Source organism: Platichthys flesus, chromosome 4, assembly GCF_949316205.1.
Source record: "Platichthys flesus chromosome 4, fPlaFle2.1, whole genome shotgun sequence".
Taxonomy (NCBI): domain Eukaryota; kingdom Metazoa; phylum Chordata; class Actinopteri; order Pleuronectiformes; family Pleuronectidae; genus Platichthys; species Platichthys flesus.
The window spans coordinates 27,792,379-27,818,468 of NC_084948.1; the positions used below are offsets into that span (position 1 = coordinate 27,792,379).

The window sequence follows — 26,090 nt, forward strand, 5'->3', positions numbered from 1 at the left end:
ACTGGGATGGACGGGGGAGGAAGGGGGGGTGGGGGGTGTGGAGACTACAAACCAAAATGGCCGTCAATATAAAACTAACTGTTTTTTTGTCTTTTTTTGTTTTTTTGTTCTTTCAATCCACCAATCAGGAGTCGGTAGAGACGGAGAGCGGGGGTGAAGTTCGACGAGGGAGGGGGGAGGGTCGGGGGAGGAGCTGGGGGAGGGGTCGGGGGGGAGGAGGAGGTTGGAATGTCTCGATTTTTCATTTTTTTAACATTTCTGCTTTTTTCTTTTCTCTCGTAGACAATATAAAATCTTACAGACAAGCAAAAGAAAGAACAAAAAATAAAACCACTGGATGTGCATGTGTGTCTGTACGTGTCGGAGGTGGGGTGGCCGGGGGGGGGGGAGGGGGGGGTAGAAGGAATGTGTGGACGAAGGGGTGGGGGGTGGGGGGGGTGAATTATTGCTTTCTGAGTAATTCTTTATTTCTCACTTCTCGTCTACGTGAATCGCGTCTCAGTCTCTCTCTCGCTCACCATGGTAACACAGGATCACTCCGTTACTCAGGAGGAGGGGGGAGGAGGGGTGGTGGGGGAGGGGGGGGTGTCTGTGAGGGTGGGAGGGGGCGGGGCTCAGAGCTCCTTGCTCAGCGAATCCTGGGCCGTTTTAATCCTCTTTGTGTGGCCTCACACGTTTCCCGCCTTTTTGTCTGGTAAATGATAACAAGAGATTGAAAAAAGGATTAAAATAATGATAATAATAATAATAATAAAACAATCATACACTGTGTGTTTGGTAGTTTAATACAGATTTAACAAGACTACACAATGAAAACCACAACAACAACAACAACACAACACCAGCTGGGTGAGAACAGTGTGGTCACATGGAGGAGGAGCTCGGTCACGTGACCAACAGGAAACTGTCTGTCACCGGTTCCCCTCTCGATCCGACTCAGTGTTTCTGCTCAGAGGAGATTTTATAATAAATAAATGTTTGGCTGCTCGTCTTTGTTTATCGTTCGCCCGGAGACACGGATCCAGAGAGAGAGGAGCTGTTAATCTGGTTTGTCGGGGGGGATCCGTCCTCACTGGTTTTTATTTCGCCCACTAATCTGTTGATGGACTCGACTCTGTTGACGTCTGTTGAACCAGATCTTCTCCTCCACAGCGAACAGAACTCTATCGACCCAGGACAGAACCAGCGGGTGAGGAACCTTCAGTCCCACTGCTCTCACTCTTCAAACTATGAGTAAACCAGTAAAGATTTCTTAAAATGTCGCACAATCACACAACGGAACACAAGACAAGCTGACGTGCGGTGCTAACTGTCAACACAACACAAAAGAGAAGAGCATCACACCGGCTGACTCCGCCTTCTCTCACATTAACGCCATTTGATTGACGAGCGCCTGAACGCGAGTGTTTGATTGGCTGGTGCGTCCGTGACCACATGACCTGTCGAGCTCTTTGGTTAAAGTCCGACACGTTTAAACTTCTCGTTAAAACCTAATCACAAACTCTGATGTAGCCATGAGTGAAGGACACAGTACGTACTTCTGCCTCTAGGGGGCGTTTCAGTCGAACTATAACTAAATAGAGTTGTTGTGGTGCAGCAGTGAGGGATCATGGGAGTTGTAGTCTTCTTCCCTCAATGGTGAAGGCTAAACCGGTAACTGGGAGAGTTCACACTGAGTGGAACCATCTCCACAACCAGTGGGAGAACTGGTGAATCTTTTAATTCTCGGCTGTAGAAGGTTTTCAGGCTCTAAAGCTGCAGCTCCTCTTTTCAGCCTCTGTCTCACACACTTTGTGTTTCCGTTAAATCACCCTAACCCTAACCAGTCTGAACGTTGGAGTTCATGAACAGTTCTACCTGTAGCTGCCCTGAGAATCTGAGCTGGCACCTGAACTAACACTTATTAATCGTATTTACAGTGTTGTAGAAATAACAGCCTCGTTTTTCTGTTTGTGTGTGCGTGTGTGTGTGTTTGTGTGTGTGTGTGTGTGTGTGTGTGCTCTCAGTCCCTAACGTCTCCATCGTCACACCCGTTCAAACCGTTCACACACAGCTCCCGCTCTAATTGGTCAGTTGCCGCTGACATCACGTCCTGTACGATGGCCACCGCCGCATCTCGCAGATCCCTCTTCCTCATCTCCTCCTCCTCCTCCTCCTCCTCCCCCTCCTCCTCCTCCTCCCCCTCTCCCAGCTCACATGACTCTGCATCATCATGACACCCTCCGTTTTGTGGCGTCCCTGCCCCGCCCCCCTCCTCCTCCCCGCTACATGCTAATGCTAGCTCCGGTTGTTTACTGCTATGGTTTGTCAGTGCTGGTTGTTGTCTGTTGTTGTTTTCTCCTTCTCTGCTGCCGCTGCTGCTCATTGGCTCCTCAGAGTCTCGCTCGCCGTGCTCTAACTCACCGCTGTTCACAGCCGCCGTGGCGTTGATGATCTTGGCGTTGGCCTCCTCTTTTACCCCCCCGGCCTCCTTGCTCTTCTTCACAGGGCTGCTGACCGTCGTCTTCTCCTCCTCCTGGTGATTGTGTGTGGCGTTCTCCTCCCCCGTGCCGTTGGAACAGCCGTTCTCTCCGTTTGTCACCGGGGCCTCAGCCGGCGTCTTCTCCGCTTCACCTGCACTTTCCTCCGCCGGCGTCTCCTCCGGCGCCGCTGCCTCTTTGTCGTTGGTCTCCTCGGCAGCTGGGGCGGCTTCATCGTTGGCGCCTCCTTCCTCCGCTGCTTCTCCTTCCTCTGCAGCCGCCTCCTCCTCCTCCTCCTCCTCCTTGGCGCCCTCGCCCAGGTCCACGCTGGTGGACTTTCCCTTTCGCAGGATGAAGTTCTTCAGGGAGACGGCGCGGCCGAAGTGTGTGCGCTTGACCTTGGCTGATTTCCCGTCTTTGCCGTCTTCGGCTGCTGCTTCCTCACCTGGAAGGAGGAGAGGGTTCAGTTAGTGTCATGGTCACTGCCTCGGGGGGGAAGCTGCTCTTCCCCCTGCTGAACGGTTGATTTGAAATAAATTCATCCATTAACGATTTTCACAAGCAGAGTAATTAAGGGAGCTGTACTTAAAGCTGCTTTGATCAATGTTTGGCCACAAGCTGAGAGGAAACCTCCCGGTGGATGTTGAGTCAGATGCTCTCGCTCTAGATGTGGTGTGAAGGATCGGCCTCATGAGGTGAGAGACGTTCCTCATCAATACACTGTGACATCAGGTTAAATATTAAATAACACCAGTCACCATCGAACTCTGTGTTCTGTCCCTGCAGCCAGGAGCAGGGAGTCGATCTCTGCTGTCCACTGGAGCTACCCTGTGATTTCAACTTCCCTTCAGACGTTGAATATTTTATTGGGGACGATGTTGGATTACATCAGCTCCTCCAGAGACATCAGGACGGGGGGGGGACAAACTGTCTGGATTTTAAATGGCTGTCCGACACGATGAACTATGATTCAGATGCTGCACGTGTGGATGTCGCTAGATTCAAAACTGCCTCTTCAGCAGGAGATTCAAAGTGTCTGAACTCAGGGAATTGATGGATAACAAAGTGACAGCAGACCCCCCCCCCCCCCCCCCCCCTCTGGGTCGGGTGTCTTCTAAAGGTGAAAAGATAAGTCAGCGTATCTCAGATGATTAATGTGGAAGGAAAGAAACGTTTATTGTGTTCTTCTCTCTTTGAGACACTGAGTCTCTCTGATCTCTCTCGGCCTCAAACCGTTATTCAAATGAAACATCTGAGAAACACACAAAGACTCAAGCAAAACAAAACCTTTGACTGAGCTGAGAAGTCAAACGGGTTCACCTCAGGAGAGTCAAAGGTTTGAGAACCTGCTGAATGTTCAGATTTGTGGGTCAGTGGTTTGTCGTGTGTGTTTGTGTGTTCTCACCAGAGGGGGCAGCTGCAGTGGCGTCCTCCTCCCCACTGGGGGCGCACTCTGTGTTGGCTCGTTTGGACTTGGGGATGACGCGCTTCTTGAAGGAGGTCCAGATCTCATTGGCGTGTTGCGTCACAGTTCCACCTCCGGCTGCTGCTGCTGCCTTCTCCTCCTCGCCTCCCTCCGTCTTCTCCTCGCCCTCCTCCATCTTGGCCTCCTCTGCTCCCTCCTCCGCCTTCGCCTCTTCTCCTCCCTCCTCTCCTGCCTCCTCCGCCTCCTCCGGCTTCAAGTTGTCGGCTGAGTCTTTGTCGGAGCTCTTGGTCTTGCCGCTGATGCCGACCATGGACGTGTCCCTCTTCAGGCCCTGGAAGGTCCAGGAGCGTTTCAGCTTCCACCTCTTCTGCCCCGACTCTTTGGAGTCCAGTGTGGAGGAGTCTCCGCCGCCTCCTTCTCCTCCCTCTGCTCCTTCCTCCTTACCCTCCTCTCCTCCACTGCTCTTTTTGTGTGTCTTCTGAGCCATGAGCTTCTTGAAGGAGTGCCAGCGCTTCATGTGCTTGGTGGCAGCCGAGGCAGACGAGGCCTTTTGCTCTTCCTCTGCGCCTCCCTCCGCACCTCCCTCTGCTCCTGCCTCTGCTCCTCCTGTTGCTCCTCCCTCCTCTACGGTGGAGTCTGCCGTGGCGTTAAGTGCTTCAGGATCTTCCAGCCGGTCCAGGGACTTGGACCGGACCTTGACTGGTTTCTCTGCACCGTCCTTCTTCTCGGTGCTGCGATGGGAGAAGATCCTCGCCACTGGTTTCCTGATCAGATCTCGAACTGTGGATTTAGCCTCTGCTGGTTTGGCCTTCTCTGTTTTCTTCTCCTCCTCCTTCTCTCCATTTTCTGGAGCTTTCTCTATCGCAGCCTCTCCTTCTGCACCCCCCTCTGCTCCTCCCTCAGCCGCTGCCTCCTCCTCTCCTTTCTCTCCCTCCTTCTCGCCTCCGTCGGTTGCGTTCTCCTCTCCTCCTCCGGCAGCTGGGCTCGGCTCCTTCTTCTTCCTCCCTGCCATCACCTTCCCCAGGCCGCTCTTGTTGAGGAACGAGTCGAGGAACGAGGTCTTGGGCTCGGCAGCCGAGGCGTTATCCGAGCTCTGAGGAGGTGCCGCCTCCTCCTCCTCCGCGGCTGCTCCTCCCTCCTCGGCTCCTGCAGCCGCCGCTGTGTCGTTATTCACAGTCTCTTTGTTATCGGCCACCTCGCTGTTGACGGCTGCGCCATCTTTATCAACGACTTCACTGGTGACAGTCTCTGAGTTGGCGTTGGTTACTGGTGGCTCCTCTGCTGGTTTGCTCTCGGGGGTTTTCCCGTCCTCCTGGACGACTGGTGCAGCGCTGGCCTCCGTCGCCGCCATTTCAGAAGAGAAAACAAACAATAACAACAACAAAAAGGTCTTCCTTCCTTCCTTGACCTGCTACCCTCCTCTTCCTCTTTCTCTCTCTCTCTCTTTCTGGTGTGTTGTTCCTCCCGCTGTGGTGGCGCTCTCAGGTCATGGAGAGCTGGGTGGAGAGCAGTGGTGAGGAGGAAAGATACTCAGCATCCTACTAGTCCTCCAAACTCCTGCAGAGACGGAGAGAGGAAGAGAGAGGAAGAGGTCACAGGAGAGAGGAAGAGAGAGGAAGAGGTCACAGGAGAGAGGAGGAGAGAGGAAGAGGTCACAGGAGAGAGGAAGAGAGAGGAAGAGGTCACAGGAGAGAGGAGGAGAGAGGAAGAGGTCACAGGAGAGAGGAGGAGAGAGGAAGAGGTCACAGGAGAGAGGAAGAGAGAGGAAGAGGTCACAGGAGAGAGGAGGAGAGAGGAAGAGGTCACAGGAGAGAGGAGGAGAGAGGAAGAGAGAGGAAGAGGAGCAGATGGTTAGTAGACTGAAGCAACACCATCAACACAACAACTGTAAAAATCTGCCAAAAGTGTTGAGCAGCTTCCTCTCAGGAAAGATCCTCTGGACTCAGAGAGGACGTGAAACTGAATAATGCTTCACTCAATATAAAACTGAAATATTTATATAATAATGAATATATGACTTAGACTCATCAGTCCAACACGTTCACACTGCTGCTCATCATTTCATCACGTACAAAGATTTGTCTCAAAGTTTCTCTTCAATGAGAAACGGATACAGCTTCTATTATTCAGTTCTATGTGGTCAGTCACTTCAGGTAAAGATATTGTTGTGGACCATTTGGTACTTGTGACAGCAGGACTGTGTGTGTGTGTGTGTGTGTGTGTGTGTGTGTGTGTGTGTGTGTGTGTGTGTGTGTGTGTGTGTGTGTGTGTGTGTGTGAGCTCAGTGGAATCAGATCTACTAAACAGTTTTTTATGTTTTCACTGGCGGCTGATGTTTGTTTGTTTGTTTGTTTGTTTGTTTGTCTGTTTGTTTGTCCTGAACCGATTTGCCCCGACATGGACGGACTCCACGTCCACCGGGAATCGAACATCATCACATTTTCCTCCAGGAGCGTTTTCCTGGATATTGTCAGATGCTGTTCTCCATGTGAAAAATCATATTCACGCTGATATGACCGCTGCTCCTATCTGCTCTGAACAGACGGGGGTGTTGGCCGAGGTCTCAGGTTGTGAGTCTGCACGTGCACTCTGTCCTCGTGCACACACACACACACACACACACACACACACACACACACACACACACACACACACACACACTGCTGCGGATGTGGCACCTCTGGAGATTTCACTGAATGAATCAGCAGATCAATGAATCTGTGAGTCACACACACAAACACACACACACACACACTCTCTCTCACACACACACACACACACACACTCTCTCTCACACACACACACACACACACACACACACTACACACACACAGCGTCCAGACGTTGGGGTGGGGATGGGAGGGCGAGCGAGGGAGTCGCAGTCAGACAGAGAGAGAGAGAGAGAGGGAGAGGAGCACATAACATCACATGATGCACATGATCTCACTCCAGTATGTTGATTCCACGACTGAACTGGTTGACTTCAGCCAGTTAAAATGCACCATCACCCGACAGGTTAACTATGTGCTGCTGCTGCATGCCCCCCCCCCCCCCACCACCAAGCCGCTGGTGGCCTGTTAGCTCTGACGCACACAGCTCGGAGCTTCTCTCTTCGTCTCGTGGCCTGAAGACAGAAAACTCCACGTAACACCAGACGTTCAGCCTCACACAGACAAAGTGTTGATCAGCAGGAAACACAACCTTTGTGAGACTGTGCACGTGTGTTGTTGTTCTGCAGTAATTGATTCATTTATCTTCCAGAGCTTTCGTTCGTCCAGCGACACGTTTGCTCAAAGTCGCATTAGCGGCGGGATTTGAACCAGAGATTACAGATCTCTGGTTCCAATATTCTGTTCATCAATAATTCAGTGAAATCATTTCTCCTCTGTGATCTGGTTCATATTAATACTGTTATGTGCTTCTTCTCCATGACATCACCAACAGATGATTTTAACTTGTCACTTCTGTAAACTCGGTCGAACTCGATAAGACGCGTCGCAAACATGATCTGTTCCGACTTTAAATTCATGAGCCTACAGTTGTACACAATAAGCACTGGGGCTGCTGGGTAATGTAGTCTGAAGCAGGACAGACTTCGTCCAATCAACTCCATACAGTGCTGCCTGAGGCCGAAGCTCTCTCTGTACCAGAGTCTGAGATGTGATGTCACATGTCCACGTGTGGCGTCAAGCAGTGATCTGCCAGAGCTGGGGGGGGGGGGGGGGGGTTTACAGTATCGTACCATCCAGTGGTTTCACTCTCATCAAACCAGGATTCATGAATCACTGAGGAATGAAACAGCTGTACCCAGATCAGATCACCAGGTGTCTTTGTTTCACTTTCTCTTGATTCTGAAGCTTTTCTGTTTTCTGGCGGCGGAGCTGCAGAGCGTCGGATGAGAGGCTGAAGCCCCGAGGTGTGGGAACAGCATCAGACAGAGGAGGACGACAAAATGGTGGGAGGGGTGGGAGGAAGAAGAAGAGGGGAGAGCGGGGGGTGCAGGACGGGAGGAAAAGGAGGAGGAGGAGGAGGAAGAGGAGGAAGAGGAGGAGGAGTGGTGCAGACATGAGCTGGTTGCGAATCGTCTGTCCCTCTGTCTGTCTGTGTCACTGTCTGGCTTTGCCTCTCGTCTGTCCCTCTGTCTGTCTGTCCCTCTCTCTGTCTGTCCCTCTGTCTGTCTGTCCCTCTGTCTGTCTGTCTGTGTCACTGTCTGGCTTTGCCTCTCGTCTGTCCCTCTGTCTGTCCCTCTGTCTGTCTGTCCCTCTGTCTGTCTGTCTGTCTGTCCCTCTGTCTGTGTCACTGTCTGGCTTTGCCTCTCGTCTGTCCCTCTGTCCCTCTGTCCCTCTGTCCCTCTGTCTGTCTGTGTCACTGTCTGGCTTTGCCTCTCGTTTGTCCCTCTGTCTGTCTGTCCCTCTGTCTGTCTGTCCCTCTGTCTGTCTGTCCCTCTGTCTGTCTGTGTCACTGTCTGGCTTTGCCTCTCGTCTGTCTCGTCTCTTTCTCTTTCGTTCTCTTCCTCGTCTTTGTCGTCCTCTCTTTTCCTCTCGTCTGTCTTCTCGGTGTCTTTCTCCGCCTCGTTCACTCTGCGACCGCCTGTCTCCTCGCCTCATTCTTTCTTTTCTTTCCCTTCCTCATTATCTTTCATTAAGTTGTTAGTTCTCTCTCTCTCTCTCTCTCTCTCTCTTTCTTTCCTTCTGTCTCTGTCCCCTTCGTTCTGTTGATCATCTCCTCCGTCTCTCTTTGTCCCTTGTCCTCCTTTTCTTTCGTGTCGTCTTCCCTTTTGCATTTTTTCATCTGTCTATCCCTCCATGTGTGTCCCTCCAGCTGTGTCTCCGGTCTCTTGTCTTTCTCTCTCATCCTGTCTTTCTGTCTCTTTAAACAAAGAGCAAACACTGAACAACAGTTTGGACGTGATGATGAGGTTAAACACCCGGGACGTGTCCAATGGGCTCACTGGTCGTGCTGGTGTGAATCCACCACAGAGGTTGGTCCAGTTCTCTAAATGAGCCAAGCACTGGACTGTCCTCTGCTAAAGGACACCCGGTAGTTCTGTCCCACAATGCATTGCAGCAGCAACAATTAACCCTGATAACGGATAGGGTCGTGACCTTTTATTTGAAATTCGTCCTCTTCACTTGAAGATGTTTTATAAAGAACGTGGAAAATAAAACAATGGACAATTTAAATATAAAGTATTTAAATATAAAGTAATAAAATATAAAAGGCCCATTCTAGAGTAAAGACAACAACAATTTGTACAATTTAGATAAATTAGTGAAAACATCTTTTCACCTAAATCCTAAACACTGGATCTTTAAAACTAAAAGATGGAAGTGTGGACGCCTCTTCTTAGTCCTCATGAGGTTCTGTCGCAGCTCAGATGGAAACTGTTGAGGATCTTTTGTGTGAAGGTTGAGGAAACTGAAGGAATTCTGGACTTGAACCTGGTGAACCTTCTCAGCTGACCGGAGTCCACACGTCTCTGAGAGGAATGTGGAGAGATGGTCCGTTCCTGTCTGTGAGAAGCTGAAGTTGAAGAAGCTTCACAGACACTGAGCTTCAGGATTCAACCAGTCTCCACTCAACCTGCTGACCAGTCCTCTCCTGGTGCCTGTTTGAACAGCTGCTGCTTTCTGTGCTGTTCAAAGCGACAAATGCAGAATGTTTGAATGTGGCAGTTGACCCCCCCCCCCCCCCGTGCAGCAGAAGAGAAATTCTTCCTCATTCGAACAGACTGAGGAACAATTGTCTATTTTGTCGACGGCGGATAATGAACCAATCACATGCTCACGTGACACCGGGATCCAGTGAGAGACGAGCGCCTCGTCATGTGACTCGATCACAACCGCCAGCTGGAAGATTCAACTCTGTCTCCAACAAATTATAATTATCAGCTAATAAACAACAACAAAACTGAGCTTTGAATCAGTTAATGAAACAACACCGTGATTCGTGTTGTGGTTTAAAACTCCCGACTGCGTTTTAGTCTCTTCACAAACCGAGATGTTTCAAATCGATGACGTTGACTCTCAACTTCGTTCTGACTCGCGTCCACGCCGTAGCCTTCTCTGATTCGTCACCTGTCACATGACCTCTTTCCGTGTAGAACACAACATGGAGAATCAGTTACATGTCACTGACCCGGTTGTCTTTGCTAACAGCTGCAACTAACAACCAGGAAACACGGATTTCACAGAATGAACTTTGTGGCATGGATGTGGCCTTCGGGGTTAATAGAGAATCTGATGTAGAGAAATGGAGGCGATGAGGCAGACGCCTGTTTGCTCTCAGGCTTATCACAGGCCTCAGATCAGCCTCATCTAGCAGCAGTTACTTTACAACACCACTCGGATGCTTGGATAATGTTCTTGGTTTAAAAGTGACAACGTATTAGTGCGTCTGTAAAGAGAAGACGTCACGAGGGACACGCAATGAAAATGTCTTTGTGAGTCCACCAACCTTCCTTGAGAATAAAGAACTGTCTTTAGTTCCTTCCACAACTCAGTAGAAACCAAGTTAACAAGATGTTCATGACAACATGCAGTTAAAGACTCCATCACCTCAGAGCTCATCAGGTACCAGTCCTTCTCTCCAGCTGCACTGGTTTTCTGAGTGATGACAAACCAGTCCCACAGGAAGCCTGCTAATGGAGTTCTAATGTGCCGGTCAATGTGTGTGTGGGGGGGGGGGCAAAGTGTCCAATCACTGGTTCCCACTCCGCACTGGGATAATCGGCGTCCTCTTCACACCTCGAGCTGCAGACAGACTCACACCTGCACTGGGTCCATGCTGCTGCAGACAACATGACTTTCAAACTGCTGTCAGGGTTCTGCAGTCGTATTCATTAATTATCAAATTGTTTAACTTGTATTATTTTATTTCTATTTGAAGTTTAACTTGTTTTATTCTCAGCACCATTTGAAACGAGGGTTCCACCTGAATGTGTCTCCAGAGGGTTTGAAATAGATAAAGCTGCTGTGATGACTTCCTGCTGTCCCACACGTCTCTATGAGAGCTTCCTGCTTCATGTTGCTTTGATTCAATTCACTCTTATCAGAACTATTTGACATACAGTTTAAACAAATCGTTAAAATCTATATTTAAAGGGCACTGGTTGATTTGATTCTCCTGGAGCCTGTGATTAAACTTTACATGCACCAGTGGAAATGACCCAGAAAGGTTCAGACGAGTGGAAACACCACTGCAGGTGACATTCAGGTGAAATATGGACTTACACCTTTTGAAATATTGAGCCGTGAACACAGAGCACCTGCAGTATTTTGTAATAAAAAACATCAACCGTGTTCAGTGGAATCAGGCCTGCAGAAACCTACGCTCACACTTTTCACTTGCGAAGCTGTGGGAATTGAACCTGTGACCTCAGGCACAGTGGGTAATCGGAGTGGAAACCGTGTCCGATCCGAGACGAGAGTGAGTCTCATTCATTTGCATGGTCTCAGAGTGGGTCGGCCATTAATCTGCGATCCTGTGACCAGAAGGTTTCACCACAGACACCAACTGAGGAGAGAAATGAAGAACTGAACCTGCAGCTCTGGGATCAGCAGGATTCACTCAACGAGACTAAATCACTGAATCACTCACTGAGAGACTCTGTTCTGCTGCTGGACCGAAAACTGATGTGAGCCCAAACACTCAGTGAGTCTGAACTGGATGCAGATCTGGATTAATGAAGTGTGGGGAACTGTTCTGGGATCAGTCGCTGGTTGGAAGCTTCCGACTCTCACAGAGAAAACCTGTTTGTTACGTTTGCACCTGATCCACAAAGTTCACAAAACAGAAAGTACCTCAGTTTCATCTCCACGTGAATATTTGTTTAAACACCAACGTGCTTTGATGTTTGATGATACTTAACGGCGTCACAGATTTCTTTCATCTCATCCGATTTGTCTTTGGTTTAATCCTCCTCCGTCTTTCTGGAGTAAAATGAGAACGAGCTCCTGACTCTGCCTCCGAGGTCAACTCCCATTGGGTCGTTTCAATTTGACGACGGCGGCTGAAGACAGAGATCTGACCTCAGAGCAGCAGAAGATATCACATCTATCAACGAGGAGCGAAACGGAGACGCTGCTGCTGCTGAATCAGAATCACTGATTCTCTCTGTTCGGGACAAACTGAGTTTATTGATCAGGAAACTCTCCTTTTCTTTTACAGCCGCAAAACAAAGATTGTGATAAAGATGGAATCAATAGTTGGTCAGCTCGAGGCCGAGCAGAAGATCCCTGAGAGGGTTTGGAGGCTGATCCTCCACAGGAAGCAGATCTCCTCGGTGGAGATTCTCCACCTGCAGCAGTTTCACGGAGAGTTGAAGCTCACACTCAGCAGCTGCTTGTGTCATGAAATCTCTCCCAACGTGTTCTGCACGAGCATCCTCCGTCTCCACGCTCCACCTCCTCTGCAGCTGCTCTCTAACACTCTCTAACACAAACAGCTCAAACTGGAGCTCGTGTTGAATCTGGGACGTTCAGATTCTTCAGAACCGATCATCGAGGGTTTGTGAGTTCACAGACTCTCGTGATGCTGGAGCTGATTTTATCATCCGGAGGGAAACAGACTTTCTCCAACAGAACAAGTCCGATCGGACCTGATTGGTTAGATTCAGATTTTAAAGAATGACTTTATTCTAATTCGATTATGACTTTTTATCGTTTTATCGGATCCTTAGTTTCAAATCTCAGTTAGAGGTGAGTCTGAGTTTGTTTCACTGAAAATGTGAATGATCGTGGAATTGTGAGTTTTTTTCTCTGTGCTGAGACATTTTGAAAAATACATAACTGAGGGTTTGTAAAACTAATCATAGTTGGCACACAAATCAATAAGAAAATCTGAAAAAAATACTTGTTACCATCGCCCAGACTTTACTCGTCTTCTTTTGTGGGACAAATAAAGGTTCAGTTACAGATTTTCATTTTCATATTTGTCTAGAAGCCAGAAAGGTTTTGGATCCATCTCTTCTTGACACCAACCTCTTCCTTTAATAATGAGACGGTGAAAAACATACGACAGAACTTCATTCACGAGCTGCTTCGTCTTTGTCCTGAACAAAGATGGCTGCCTCAACAGAACAGCTGGGACTGAACCACTTCTTTTCAGGGCCCATTTCAGAACGTGTAAACGCTGCCTTGATGAGGATGAGCCGCGGTGTGATCTGCCTGGCTGAGCCTCAGCCAGATGAACTGTTGTTGTTGTTGTTGTTGCTGTGGATTAGAGGCGGGTGTGTTCCTGCAGCAGATTGCCCTCGGAGGGAACGGACAGGCCTTTTAGTGTGAGGTATTAAACCCAGGTCTAATCCAGAGCTCGGAGAGCAGCCAATTTAAACTGGATTCAGCCCGAGGGCCGACGCTCTGTCTCTGTTGCTATCTGAGATCTTCCCTCTGTCTCTGTTATAACCACTTGATGTATAACACACACCCAGATTCTCCTAGTGGCTCAGGAGGTCGTCCACTGACCCAGAAGGTCACCAGGAGCCGGCATGTCCTCCATCTTTATTTACAGTCTGTGTCCACGACAGCAAAGTTAATAACTTTGAGTTGTGGAGATTTAAATGAACATTTCTTAAACTTAATGATTCATTACTCATCAGGGATTTGACCTGAACCATGTTCAGCAGAAAAACCTTAAAACCCAGTGAATCAGAATCTTCAGTTATAAGTTGTGTTGAATTGTCCTGTTTGTCGTCTTTGCAGCACTTCATGCTTTGTGTTTTGAATTGTGTGTTGTGCCCTCATTACAACACACACTCACATTTTCTAAATACGATTCCTTAGTGATCTGAGCTGTGGTGGTTTTGCACCAGCAGCTGGTGGGGGAGCAGCCTCGGCTCCTGAAGGCCTTCGTGTGCGTCGCTGTTAGGATCCGTTCAATCAGTTCCTTCAACAATCAGACAAATGGTGAGTGAGGTGTGAGAGGGTCAGCGCAGGGGGAGGTTCCTGAAGGTTCAGGACAAAAGAGGAAGCTGGAAGAATTCCTGTGTAACAACACGAGACCACCACGTCGGAGAATCAAATCCAGATCGTCCCAGATATTAAGTTTACACAACTATATGAACATCAACAAGAACAAATGGATAAGTCATGAACTTGACCTGAAGCTCTCTTATATTAAAGATCATCAGTAGACATTGAAATCCCAGATCTCTTCCCTGAAGTGTCTCCAGGGAGCAGCGGCTCCTTTGTTTCATTCAAACCACAGATCGTCTTTAACGCACCGGCAGAGCTGCAGGATTATGTAACGGGACAGAAACCCTCCCTGCTGACGTGCCCTCGAGCCAAACCCTCAAGCTGCAGCTTGGAGTGCTGCTCGGCAGCCAACCTGCAGACCTCCACCTGTGACCTTTGACCTCTGGGAGTGAGGGGTTCAAGTGGAAAGAGGATTTCCCTGCAGGGAGCAATAACGTTTCAAATTACATGACACTTGATTTAAGCCTGTTAAATCCATCAGAGGGATGAGGAGAGGCTGCACGCAAAGCTCCCCCACAGGTCGACATGTGAAGGAAGGACTCACACACACACACACACACACACACACACATCTTCAGAGCTGGAGGAACTCATCAGACTGACTGTGAACTCATCAGCTCCATCCCTGCTGATGTGTCTGAGTCGACATTGATCTCCACTAACAAACACCTGAAGCTCCGACACCACCACTGAAGTAACAAGTGAATTGTTTTCATCTGTTTCTAATGAACCTTCACGCAGCAGAGGCATTACACAACCTACAGGTCCACCGTCCACACTAACACACCTGAGAACACACAACCATTCACATCACAACAGCACATGAATCCACGTTTTCCTCTAGATTCAGTCACAGGTGAAGTGAAGGTGACGCCCAGAGGAGGAAGTGAAGCAGATGCTGGTGAGCGTTGATCTTTGAGAAACTGTGAAAGTGACCTTCAGCTGTTATCTACTGAAACAGATCAAGAGCCAACGACTGGAAAGATCCATTTGATCAAACTACAACAAACTGTCATGTGCTTTGCTTCCAGAGAAACGAGAGAGGAGCTGTTGGACTGAACGTGTCCTGAACCTCCAGCAGAACCTGAGCGGCCGAGGTTCTGCTCTTCAATGAGACGTCAGGGAAGTTTAGATGGACAAGTCTTGGGTTTGATGGTGTAAGATGTTCCTCCTCTCTTCTGTGGACCATTGACAATGAACTCCAGAATGATGCATTAAGGTTGATTGTTAGTTTTTCCAGTTTGAGAAGCTGGTCTCCTCCGGATGGAATCAGATCCTTGAGATCTTCTTGAGTGCTCAAAGTGTTTCACCGAGATGCTGAAGAAACAAAGTGTGAAAGTAAAAAGAGTTTTTCTCCGACAGCCTGACAGAGTTTCTGTCCTGCTCTCTGAGAGCTGGAGGACGTCACAGTCACAGAAACGTCCACCGTTTGTCTCCAACTGAGTTTTGTCTGTCGTCCCCCCCCCCCCCCCCCATGTCCAGACTGCTTCCCCTCGGACCTGCAGAGCGACAGCAGCTCGTGAAGTTTGATTAAATCATTGATTTTCATCATCAATGTTTAACTCTGAAATATGTTGATCATTAAAAGTCAAACGTGATGAGAGACATTTCTGAATAAATAACAAACAGCAGCAGTTCTTCCCTTTTAATAATAATTATATTAATTTTGACGACTCATCTTTCAAACATCCAAACTGTTCACGTTCCTTAATTCTTCGGTCAAATCTTCAGATCTGAGTATAAACACGTGGAGGTGAAATGCATCATGAACCAAATCCCTGTTTCCTGTCTCTGAGAATCCAGCTGATCCCTGAACAGTTCACACCTGACCTTCCAGCAGCTTCAGGGTTCACACCTGAGCCACCTGACAGATCTCAGGGACTCTCAGCACATGATCACGTTCACACCTGGTGGGACCATGGGATCTGAACCCGTCATCCAAACTACAACAGTTCCTGTCAGGTTCCTGTCTTGTTTTTCTGAACTCCACAGAATGAAGCTGAAGTTTGTTTGTGAGCCAGATTACACGACAACTCCAGGAAGCATCTCCACAACGTCTGGAGGACGGACCGGACTGAAGGACTGGTCCGGATCCAGAGACCGGTTTATCACATTCTTTAACATAAGGACGTTTTTCAACATATTACTGGATCTCTCTGAGAATAATTCATAGATCTTGGAGACATAGATCAGGCAGAGTGTGAGGGTTGAATTGAAGGGACTGATGGTGGAGGTATGAGCTGAGTGATGTCTTCAGTGGAGGAACTGGACCAGCAGCTCACAAGCCGCCCCCGGTTTAAAGGGACATTCTGTCTGTCCTCTCTGTCCATAGTGGCATCATTATGAGAGCCTATTATGGTGTGACAGAGGCCGACTCACAGACTAAATGCCTTGTTTCTGTCGGCCATGGGAGTTTTCTATAGAGCCGCAGCTCCCTCCTTCAACAGAGAGGCCCCTTCATCGCGCTGCCCTCCTCCTCCTCCTCCTCCTCTCATCCTCCTCGCTCTCTTCTCCCTCAGACACAGACGAGCCTTTATCTGCCCATCATGTGCTCGCTCACCCTTTCTCTTTTTTTCTGCAGCCTGACCCTGTTTTCCACAGCGAACAGGCATGCCAGTTAGGATTTGGGGGGGGGGGGGGGGGGGGGGGCGCAAACACACACACACACACAAACACACACACACAGAGCGATGAGGAAAAGGCTGATTTGGAAAGCCAGCTAAATATGTTATCCATGGCCACGTTATCTGTCTGTGTAGCTTAATACAGATTTGATGTTATCTTCTTCTAAGTCTTTCCAGCAGAGGTTTTTACTCTTTTTTCATATTTGGTTTTCCGGTCAAATAATCTGCTGTGCACGTCTGAACTGTGCACGTGTGAACTGTGCAATATCAATACTATATACTATTATTACTAAAATTCAGTTTTCTGATAAATACATTTAAACAATGTGATTAATTCGTAAGATGTCAAACTCTTATGGAAAATAAATGAAACTGAGGTTTGATATTTTACAGATTCACTGAAACTCAACTTAAAATCACAAAGTCTGAAACCAGAGACACAAAATTCCATCAGCTGATGACGTCATCACCAATCAGCAAAGGCTTGTATATATGTATATACAATACAATATATAATATGTATTCAGATTTATATTTTAACTGGAGGCGACTTCTCCACAAACAGTTAGTAGATTTAAATAATTGTCGTTTTTTTAAAAGATAAGTACTGTCGCCTGTAGATGACATCATCCACCAGCACCAGTGGAGATGGTGTTATTGGATGTTGCCGGGGGGGGGGGGGGGTTCTTGTGTTTCCTCTTCCTCCTCTGACAGACGCCATGTTTGCTGCCGTCTGCTCCTGAGATTTTTCGCGGTTTATCTGGCGAGCACGTGGCCGACACTCCTCCTCCTCCTCCTCCTCCTCCTCCTCCCTCCCCCATCACCTCTGGTCTGACTGACAGCTGTCTCACCTTCTCCTCCTCCTCTCCTCCATCTTTGTCTCATTTCATTCTTCCTTTGATGACCTCCCTTCTCTTTCCCTTGTTTCACACACATCACCTTCGTTTCCTTTTGTCTCTTCCTTCACATACTCTTTCCTTTCGTTTCTCTCGTTCAGATCAAATTCTTATTTACTCCTCCTCTCACTCGTCCCCCCTTCCTCTCTTCATCTTCCCTCCTCCTCCTCTCTCTTCTCCTTTAGTTTCCCTATTCACCTGCATCCTCGTCTCACTCGCCCCCTTCCTCTCTTCAACTTCCCTCCTCCTCCTCCTCTCTACTCCTCCTTTTACTTTTCTTTCTCTTCATGTCTCTTCCTCCCTCTTTGTCCTTTTCACATTTTCCTCTTTCCTCTCTATCCATCAACCATCCCTCGCTCCTCTTCATCCATCTTTGTCGTTCTTGTGTTATCCTCTCATCTCCTCTTCTTTCATTTGCTCTTTTGTGTGTTTGCTCACAGACGTAGAGGTTCCTGTCTCACAACCACAGACGCTGCTCTACCTGCTGAACAAAGAACATCTGACGCAGCAGCTGGAATTCAAATCGCTCCTCACTTCCACGTCGGAGCTGAGAAGATTCAAGATTCAAGATTCAAGAGAAGTCGTATCTTCTGCAGCCGACGTCTGAATCACAATCAGGTTTATTCTCTTAGCATGTAAAGCTGGCAGGTACCAGTGGAGGAATGTAACTAAGTGTAATTACTGGGGTACTTTACCTCAGTGAAGTAACTTACCTCCGGAGAGGTCAGTGTTTGTTTATTTGTTTGTTTACTCACAAACAACTGAGTTGTTAGTGGAGGAGAAGAGCTGAAGAAGAACCAGGACTTCACTTTCACTTCTCGTCCTTTGAGAGATTCTCTTCATTTCTCACAGTTTATGGATCAGAAGTGTTGGTGTTCAGTTTGATGCAAATAAAACATTTACTTTCCAAGTGACTTAGTTAAAACTGGCTCCACCTTCATGAACTCACACTAAAATACAGTTTGACTGATGAATGAATGAATGTGCCACTATCACTAATTCACTTTGAACCTTTGAATCTGGACTTTAACCTCGTTGTGAACTCTAATACACAGCAGCTACTAACGTGTAATAACAGGTTTATAACACTCGTGGAAACAAAAGACTGTGTCTCCTGTCTCTTACGCTTCACCTCCTCCTCCTCCCTCCATCCTTCTCTCCTCTCTCCTCCTGTCTCTTACTCTTCACCTCCTCCTCCTCCCTCCATCCTTCTCTCCTCCTGTCTCTTACTCTTCACCTCCTCCTCCCTCCATCCTTCTCTTCTCCTGTCTCTTACTCTTCACCTCCTCCTCCCTCCATCCTTCTCTTCTCCTGTCTCTTACTCTTCACCTCCTCCTCCCTCCATCCTTCTCTCCTCCTGTCTCTTACTCTTCACCTCCTCCTCCTCCCTCCATCCTTCTCTCCTCTCTCCTCCTGTCTCTTACTCTTCGCCTCCTCCTTCCTCCATCCTTCTCTTCTCCTGTCTCTTACTCTTCACCTCCTCCTCCCTCCATCCTTCTCTTCTCCTGTCTCTTACTATTTACCTCCTCCTCCCTCCATCCTTCTCTCCTCTCTCCTCCTGTCTCCTACTCTTCACCTCATCCTCTTCCCTCCATCCTTCTCTCCTCTCTCCTCCTATCTCTTACTCTTCGCCTCCTCCCTCCATCCTTCTCTCCTCTCTCCTCCTATCTCTTACTCTTCGCCTCCTCCCTCCATCCTTCTCTCCTCTCTCCTCCTGTCTCTTACTCTTTGCCTCCTCCTCCCTCCATCCTTCTCTCCTCCTGTCTCTTACTCTTCACCTCCTCCTCCTCCCTCCATCCTTCTCTCCTCTCTCTTACTCTTCACCTCCTCCTCCCTCAATCCTTCTCTCCTCTCTCCTCCTGTCTCTTACTCTTCACCACCTCCTCCCTCTATCCTTCTCTCCTCTCTCCCCCTGTCTCTTACTCTTCACCTCCTCCTCCCTCCATCCTTCTCTTCTCCTGTCTCTTACTATTTACCTCCTCCTCCCTCCATCCTTCTCTCCTCTCTCCTCCTGTCTCCTACTCTTCACCTCCTCCTCTTCCCTCCATCCTTCTCTCCTCTCTCCTCCTATCTCTTACTCTTCACCTCCTCCTCCTCCCTCCATCCTTCTCTCCTCTCTCCTCCTGTCTCTTACTCTTCGCCTCCTCCTCTCTCCATCCTTCTCTCCTCCTGTCTCTTACTCTTCACCTCCTCCTCCTCCCTCCATCCTTCTCTCCTCTCTCCTCCTGTCTCCTTCTCTTCAGCTCCTCCTCCCTCCATCCTTCTCTCCTCTCTCTTACTCTTCACCTCCTCCTCCATCAATCCTCCTCTCCTCTCTCCTCCTGTCTCTTACTCTTCACCACCTCCTCCCTCTATCCTTCTCTCCTCTCTCCTCCTGTCTCTTACTCTTCACCTCCTCCTCCCTCCATCCTTCTCTCCTCTCTCCTTCTGTCTCTTACTCTTTACCTCCTCCTCCCTCCATCCTTCTCTCCTCCCCTCCATCCTTCTCTCATCTCTCCTCCTGTCTCTTACTTTTCACCTCATCCTCCCTCAATACTCCTCTCCTCTCTCCTACTGTCTCTTACTTTTCACATCCTCCTCCCTCCATCCTTCTCTCCTCTCTCGTCCTGTCTCTTACTCTTCACCTCCTCCTCCCTCCATCCTTCTCTCCTCCTGTCTCTTACTCTTCACCTCTTCCTCCCTCTATCCTTCTCTCCTCTCTCCTCCTGCCAATTACTCTTCACTTCCTCCTCCCTCCATCCTTCCCTCCTCCTGCTTCTTGCTCTTCACGTCCTCCTCCCTCATCCTCCTGCCTCTTTGCCTCTTCCTACCTCTTCCCTCCATCCTTCCCTCCTTCTGTCTCTTACTCTTCACCTCCTCCTCCCTCCATCCTTCTCTCCTCTCTCTTCCTGTCTCTTACTCTTCACTTTCTCCTCCATCTATCCATCCTTCTCTCCTCCTATCTCATATCTCCCCATCTTACTCCTCCCTCAAGCCTTGTCTCTCCTTCTTTCTCATATCTCCCCATCTTCGTCCTCCCTCAATTCTTGTATCTCCTCCTGTCTCACATCTCCCCATCTTCCTCCTCCCTCCATCATTATCTCTCACTCTTCTCTCCTCCTGTCTCACGTCTCTCTTCCAACTCCCTCCATTCTTGTCTCCTCTCTCCTCCTGTCTCACATCCCTCCATCTTCCTCCTCTCCTTTTTTTCCTCCCCCCTCCCCCCTGTGTTAAAACACGGACGGTTTTGAATGAGAAGAAGAAGAGCTTGAGCTTCTTCTTCTTCTAAATATTATATATAAATATAATAAATAATATATTATATATATATATACATATTATATTTAGATAATTCGCCCGTATATTTTCTTCTTCACTCGTCAAACCTCAATCGCGTGCACGCGCTGTAGAAATAGAACATTCTAATGAGGAGGAGGAGGGAGGCGCGCTCACGAGGCTGAAGGAGGAGGAGGAAGCCAGTCAGCCATCGAGCCGTGCACGCGCGACAGCAGGTGCCCGAGCCCCGTTAGAAGAAATAACTAATTTGCATTGCTAATGAGCTGCTGAGACTCCGCCCCCTCCATTTGGGGCAACAACAAAAAAGCTCTTAATATGGAGACGTGTTTTTATTTGTTCTTACATAATTATATAAATAAATATAAATAATAACAAACGACAGCTGTACAAATTAATAGGCGATGAAATAAAAAGTTCTCATTCAAATATTACAGAGACATGAAGAAGGTCACCATACACAAACACACACACACACACACTAACACACGCACACACAAACACACACACACTCACAGACACACTCACAGCCACACACAAACACACACTAACACACACACACTCTCACACACTCACAGACACACACACAGCAGGTTGAAATCACTAATTTGTGTCATTGAAAGATTTAAACGTGTTTTTCATGGTCACGTGCTCGTGGAACAATAGACGCTGCACTTGGAGCCGACGACCGATAACTGATCGATAATTCGTTCAATCGACCGATAATCAAGAAGTGATAGAGGAGCATCTTCATCATCATCATCATCAAATCTGAGCAAAAACAAGTGAAGCGCCAAATCCCCCCCACCCCCTTCTCCCCACTGTTGGAGGAGGGGGAGTCTGACCCCCCCCCCCAAACCTGTTACTTCCTCTCAGGGGATCATTTATAGATAATTATTATTATTATCGTTAATGAAGATGAGGTTAATTATCAGGACACATCTCACACATGGACGCGTGGCCATGTGTGTGCGTTCTCACATGACACACGCGCTTCATCGAGAACGGCAGAGACCCTCTCTCTCTCTCTCTCTCTCTCTCTCTCTCTCTCTCTCTCTTCCTGTGCGCGCTTTGTCGTCTGTAATATTCTCCTTCATTTTCATGTGGTGGTTGTTGTTGTTGTCGAGGCGCATTAACAACTTCACGCGCCTCAGGATTTGAGTTTTATCCTCCAGACCAACACACACACACACACACACACACGCGCGCCTTCACACACACACACACACACACACACACACACACACACACAGAAGATGACACACAGATGTCAGATTGAACATTTGACCGTAAATGTCAAACACGAGACAATAATGAACGCTGGGAGACGACGGGACCAAAAGAACGTGTAACATTTGTATCATCCATCCTGCACGTGAAGAAATGACGCGCGTGCACACGCACACACACACCACCGAGCAGACACCCGGACCCGAGCCGGCGCGCGGGAGCGAGCCGGTCTGAGCCTGGACCGGGACCAACCCGAGCGGCTCCAATCACAGAGACTGATGCTTCTCTCTGTTCCTTCTTCTTCTTCCTCTTCTTCTTCTTCTTCTCTGTCTCATCCCTCGCTTCCATCCCCGCGCGCGGCTTCAGCCAAACAACAGCCGCGTCCATTGTCCCCGAGAGCCGCACGAGCACCAGAGGACCCCGCTCGTCCGGAGCCTCCCCTAACCAGCCCTAACCAGGCCTAACCAGCACTAACCAGCACTAACCAGTACTAACCACCACGTTAATGAACGTTAGCGGGTAATTACCTGCAGCTAATCGCCATTAAACCTGTAGCCTGCAGCTGCAACACGCTGAGGCGGAGCGCACGGTGGATGCACCGGGTGAGGATAGAGAGAATACACGCACGTAAACACACAGCAGAGATGGAGGGAGCAGAGGAAAGGAACAAAATAAAGGAGAAGAACAAACCTTTCGTGCGCGTAAATCCGTTTCCAGGCGCGTGGAGAGAAAGGTAATAACCTCGTTGTGTTGGACGTGAAAAGACGCTGCTACAGAGACATCCTCTCTCTACCTCCCTCTCTCTCTCCCTGTGTGTGTCTCTCTCTCTCTCTCCCTGTGTGTGTGTCTCTCTCTCTCTCTCTCTCCCTGTGTGTGTCTCTCTCTCTCTCTCCCTCCCTGTGTGTGTGTGTGTCTCTCTCTCTCTCTCCCTGTGTGTGTGTTTGTGTCTCTCTCTCTCTCTCTCTCTCTCTCTCTCTCTCTCTCTCTCTCCCTGTGTGTGTGTGTGTCTCTCTCTCTCTCTCTCTCAGCCAATTGTGTGAGATGGAATTGGCGCGAGGGGTCGCGCAGCGGGACGTTGGCAGGTTCCACGCGCACGCGCAGCAAACAAACATTCAAACACACACGCAGAAACTCACATGCACGCCCTCCAGCTCGCTCCCCCGTGGTTGCCCCTAGCAACCGCGAAGACCACCACCAACCCCCCCCACCCCCCCCCACCCCCCAAACCCCCCCCCCCCCCCCCCACACAGTTTACAGAGAAATGATCACGGTGCTTAATTTGCTCGGACTGATGATGCGCGCGAGCTTTTCTTATGCGTTTATAAAGAGAGAGAGAGAGAGAGAGAGAGCGAGAGAGAGAGAGAGAATCAGCTCTATAGTCTGGCGCCAACAGCTTCTACAACTCTCCCTGTGGTGGCTGCTCCATTCACGTTTCAGCCATTGTTGTTGTGTGTGTGTGTGTGTGTGTGTGTGTGTGTGTGTGTCTGTGTTTGTGTGTGTGTGTGTGAGAGAGAACAATGGGGGCAAAGCAAGAGGGGTGAATGGAAGGGGGAGTAAAGGGGGTTGGGGGTGAGGACCCCCCCCCCCTCCCTCTTTCTTATATCATCTATTAAGAGTGAAGACGGAAACAGAAGATCGGCCGTTGTCTCCTGAAGCTCGGCTGCAGCTCAGATGTTTCACACCTCAACCCTCTGAGTGTGTTACTTCAGATTCATGCTCCTCAGTGAAGCTGTAGTGAAGCTGTAGTGAAGCTGTAGTTACACACAGGGCCGAGCTTTCATGGCCGTGCAGAGATGTGTGTGAGTCGTACTGTAATTACACCTCCGTAACACTAGTGGCGGTAGAGCCTCTATGCTGGTGTTGAGTGTCTTGTGGTTTCTGGTCGACTTGTGAACAAAGTCTGTGTGGTGTGTTAACAACATGGAGCGTGTTCCTCAGCGGATCCTGTTGGAGCTGAGAGGTGACGAGGAGCAGTTTCTCTCAAAGAGCTGCAACCACGTCCTCCATGTTCCTTCAACACAATTTTAAAATGGTGGTGATTCGGAGGGAAACGTGACCAATCACAGCTCTTGAGGTCTGCGATGCCTCGACACATCTGGGGAGGTGCAGGGCAGGAAGTCGAGCTCCGAGCTGGAATCTGAATGAAGAGTGAGACGAGGAGAGGAGCACGGAGCGAGACAGCAGGAGGTGCGAGATGTGTCACTCAGCGTTGAATCCACAGGCCGGCAGCCTCCTCTCCTCCTCCTCCTCATCCTCGTGTTCCCTCTCCTCTGTCTCGTGGAGAAGGAAAGGAAACAAGGAATGGGGAATGGCGCTTATAGAAACTTTTGGAATGGGTCCATCTCTGCCTCAAAGTGATCTGATGGGGCAACTGCATCATGTCCAATAAAAGTTATTTTTCATCACCAATAAAAAGGTCAGATGTCATTTTGGATCTTTGATCTATTATGATATCATTCCGTCTGCATGGTCATGGTTGGCGACTGATGGTTTGAAACCCTCTGAACCTCTGCACCTGCTCGACAAGAGGCCTATGAGCAACACACATGACCAGGAAGCCATTGAGGTCACTTCCTGTCTGTCTGCAGGGAGGTGAGTCAACATCAAACCTCTGCTCTGAGCCGTTGGGCCAGTTTCACTGAGTTCTGCTCCAACGCATCAAAAAGTCCAGAAAGAGAAAAACCTGCAGCTGTAATTCAGCCTCAGTTCTGCTGAGTCGGACCCGTTCTGCTCCACATCACCGCTGGGCCGTCTGCAGATCAGTGCATATGCTGCCCTAATGAGGCTCTGAGACGCACACACACACACACACACACACACACACTATACTTCAGTTTGATCTCCATTCACTTTCTCCTCACTGATCCCTTCCTAAGATTCCCGAGGGACTGAAGAAAAGCTGAATCAGCAGCGGTGAGCTGGGGAAACTCCGCCCACACTACTACATGTCTCTATCTCCACGATGTCCGTCCACACACGTGTTATGGCTCCGTCCACAGTCTCTGAGTTGTGTGTCTGTGGCGTCCTGCTCGTGTGTGGACGGGTCTCACTGCTGGTGTGTGTTGACTCTGGTGATCGGACGATTCAGGACGGACGTGAAAACTGGTTTGAACAAGGTCTTGAGAATATTCCCACTCTGGTCTTGACTGGAACTGGAGCCTCCAACTCCACCTCAACTTCACACACACACACACACACACACCTCCTCATTTACTCCCTCCATCATCTTGTCTTGTCTCACTGCTCTCCCTCCATCTCTCACTTTACTGACGCCTCCTCTCGTGCATTTCATGTATACGCACACATATACACACACACACACACGCACATGCACACACATACATATGCAGATACATGCATACACACACAGCCCAATGTCGTCTGGATGTCACCAGACAGAGAGGTGTCTAGAGGGAGACTCCTCTGCCTCTGGTGACAGCAGTGTGTGTGTGTGTGTGTGTGTGTCTGTGTGTGTGTGTTTGTGAGTGTGTGTTTGTGTGTTCAACACGGACAGAGGAACAAACAAACAACTGATGGAGAGCGACAGGGAAAAAACAACAGACAGATGGTTCGACAGAGGAGGAAATGAGACGGAGGACGAGCCAGACAGTGGCATAAAAAGAGAGAGAGAGAGAGAGAGAGCGAGAGAGAGAGAGAGAGAGTTTGCCTGAGGACAGGGCGACCAGCCTTGGCGTGCCTGGCTAAAGCAGGGGCTGATGGGTACTAAATAACAGTCATTGGGATGTCAGTCAGACAGACAGACAGAATGAGAGAGAGAGAGAGAGAGGGATAATGGAGGACATGGATATGCATACCTACACACACACACACACACACACACACTGTCCTGTCATCATTCAAAACTCCTCACGACTTGTGAACTCGTCCCGTCTCCTTCGAGATGAACACACTCTTTGATTTTCACCAACGACCTGTTTCTTGAATAGCGAAGCAGCTCATTTTGGATCATGCATGTTCGACACGTGTTCTGTTGTGTGTTCCACTCCGGGGCCGACACATATCCCAGGATTCATTGTGCTCTGGTGACAAAGCTACCGGGCTAACGGCAGCTGAGCTGCTAACCGTAGAGTAAGGTAAGGAAGGAGAAGCTTGTGGCACATATGGTAAATCCTCCATCGACCTGATGTCTCATTTTGTCTTGTCCTCCGCAGACAGAGGCCTCCTGAGGATGTGACCCCTGACGTGAG

General features: G+C 49.0%; 1 protein-coding gene across 1 annotated transcript; it reads right to left on the reverse strand.

Annotated features, from left to right (window-relative positions):
* Positions 1 to 404: 404 nt before the first annotated feature.
* On the reverse strand, positions 405 to 23,001 carry si:ch211-137a8.4 (uncharacterized). Its single transcript, XM_062386051.1, has 4 exons — positions 22,573 to 23,001; positions 3,865 to 5,442; positions 2,404 to 2,904; positions 405 to 691 (listed from the first exon to the last, which is right to left on the reverse strand). The coding sequence occupies exons 2-4, from the start codon at positions 5,234 to 5,236 to the stop codon at positions 669 to 671; spliced, it is 1,896 nt and encodes a 631-aa protein (XP_062242035.1). The 5' UTR covers positions 5,237 to 5,442; positions 22,573 to 23,001; the 3' UTR covers positions 405 to 668.
* Positions 23,002 to 26,090: the final 3,089 nt, after the last annotated feature.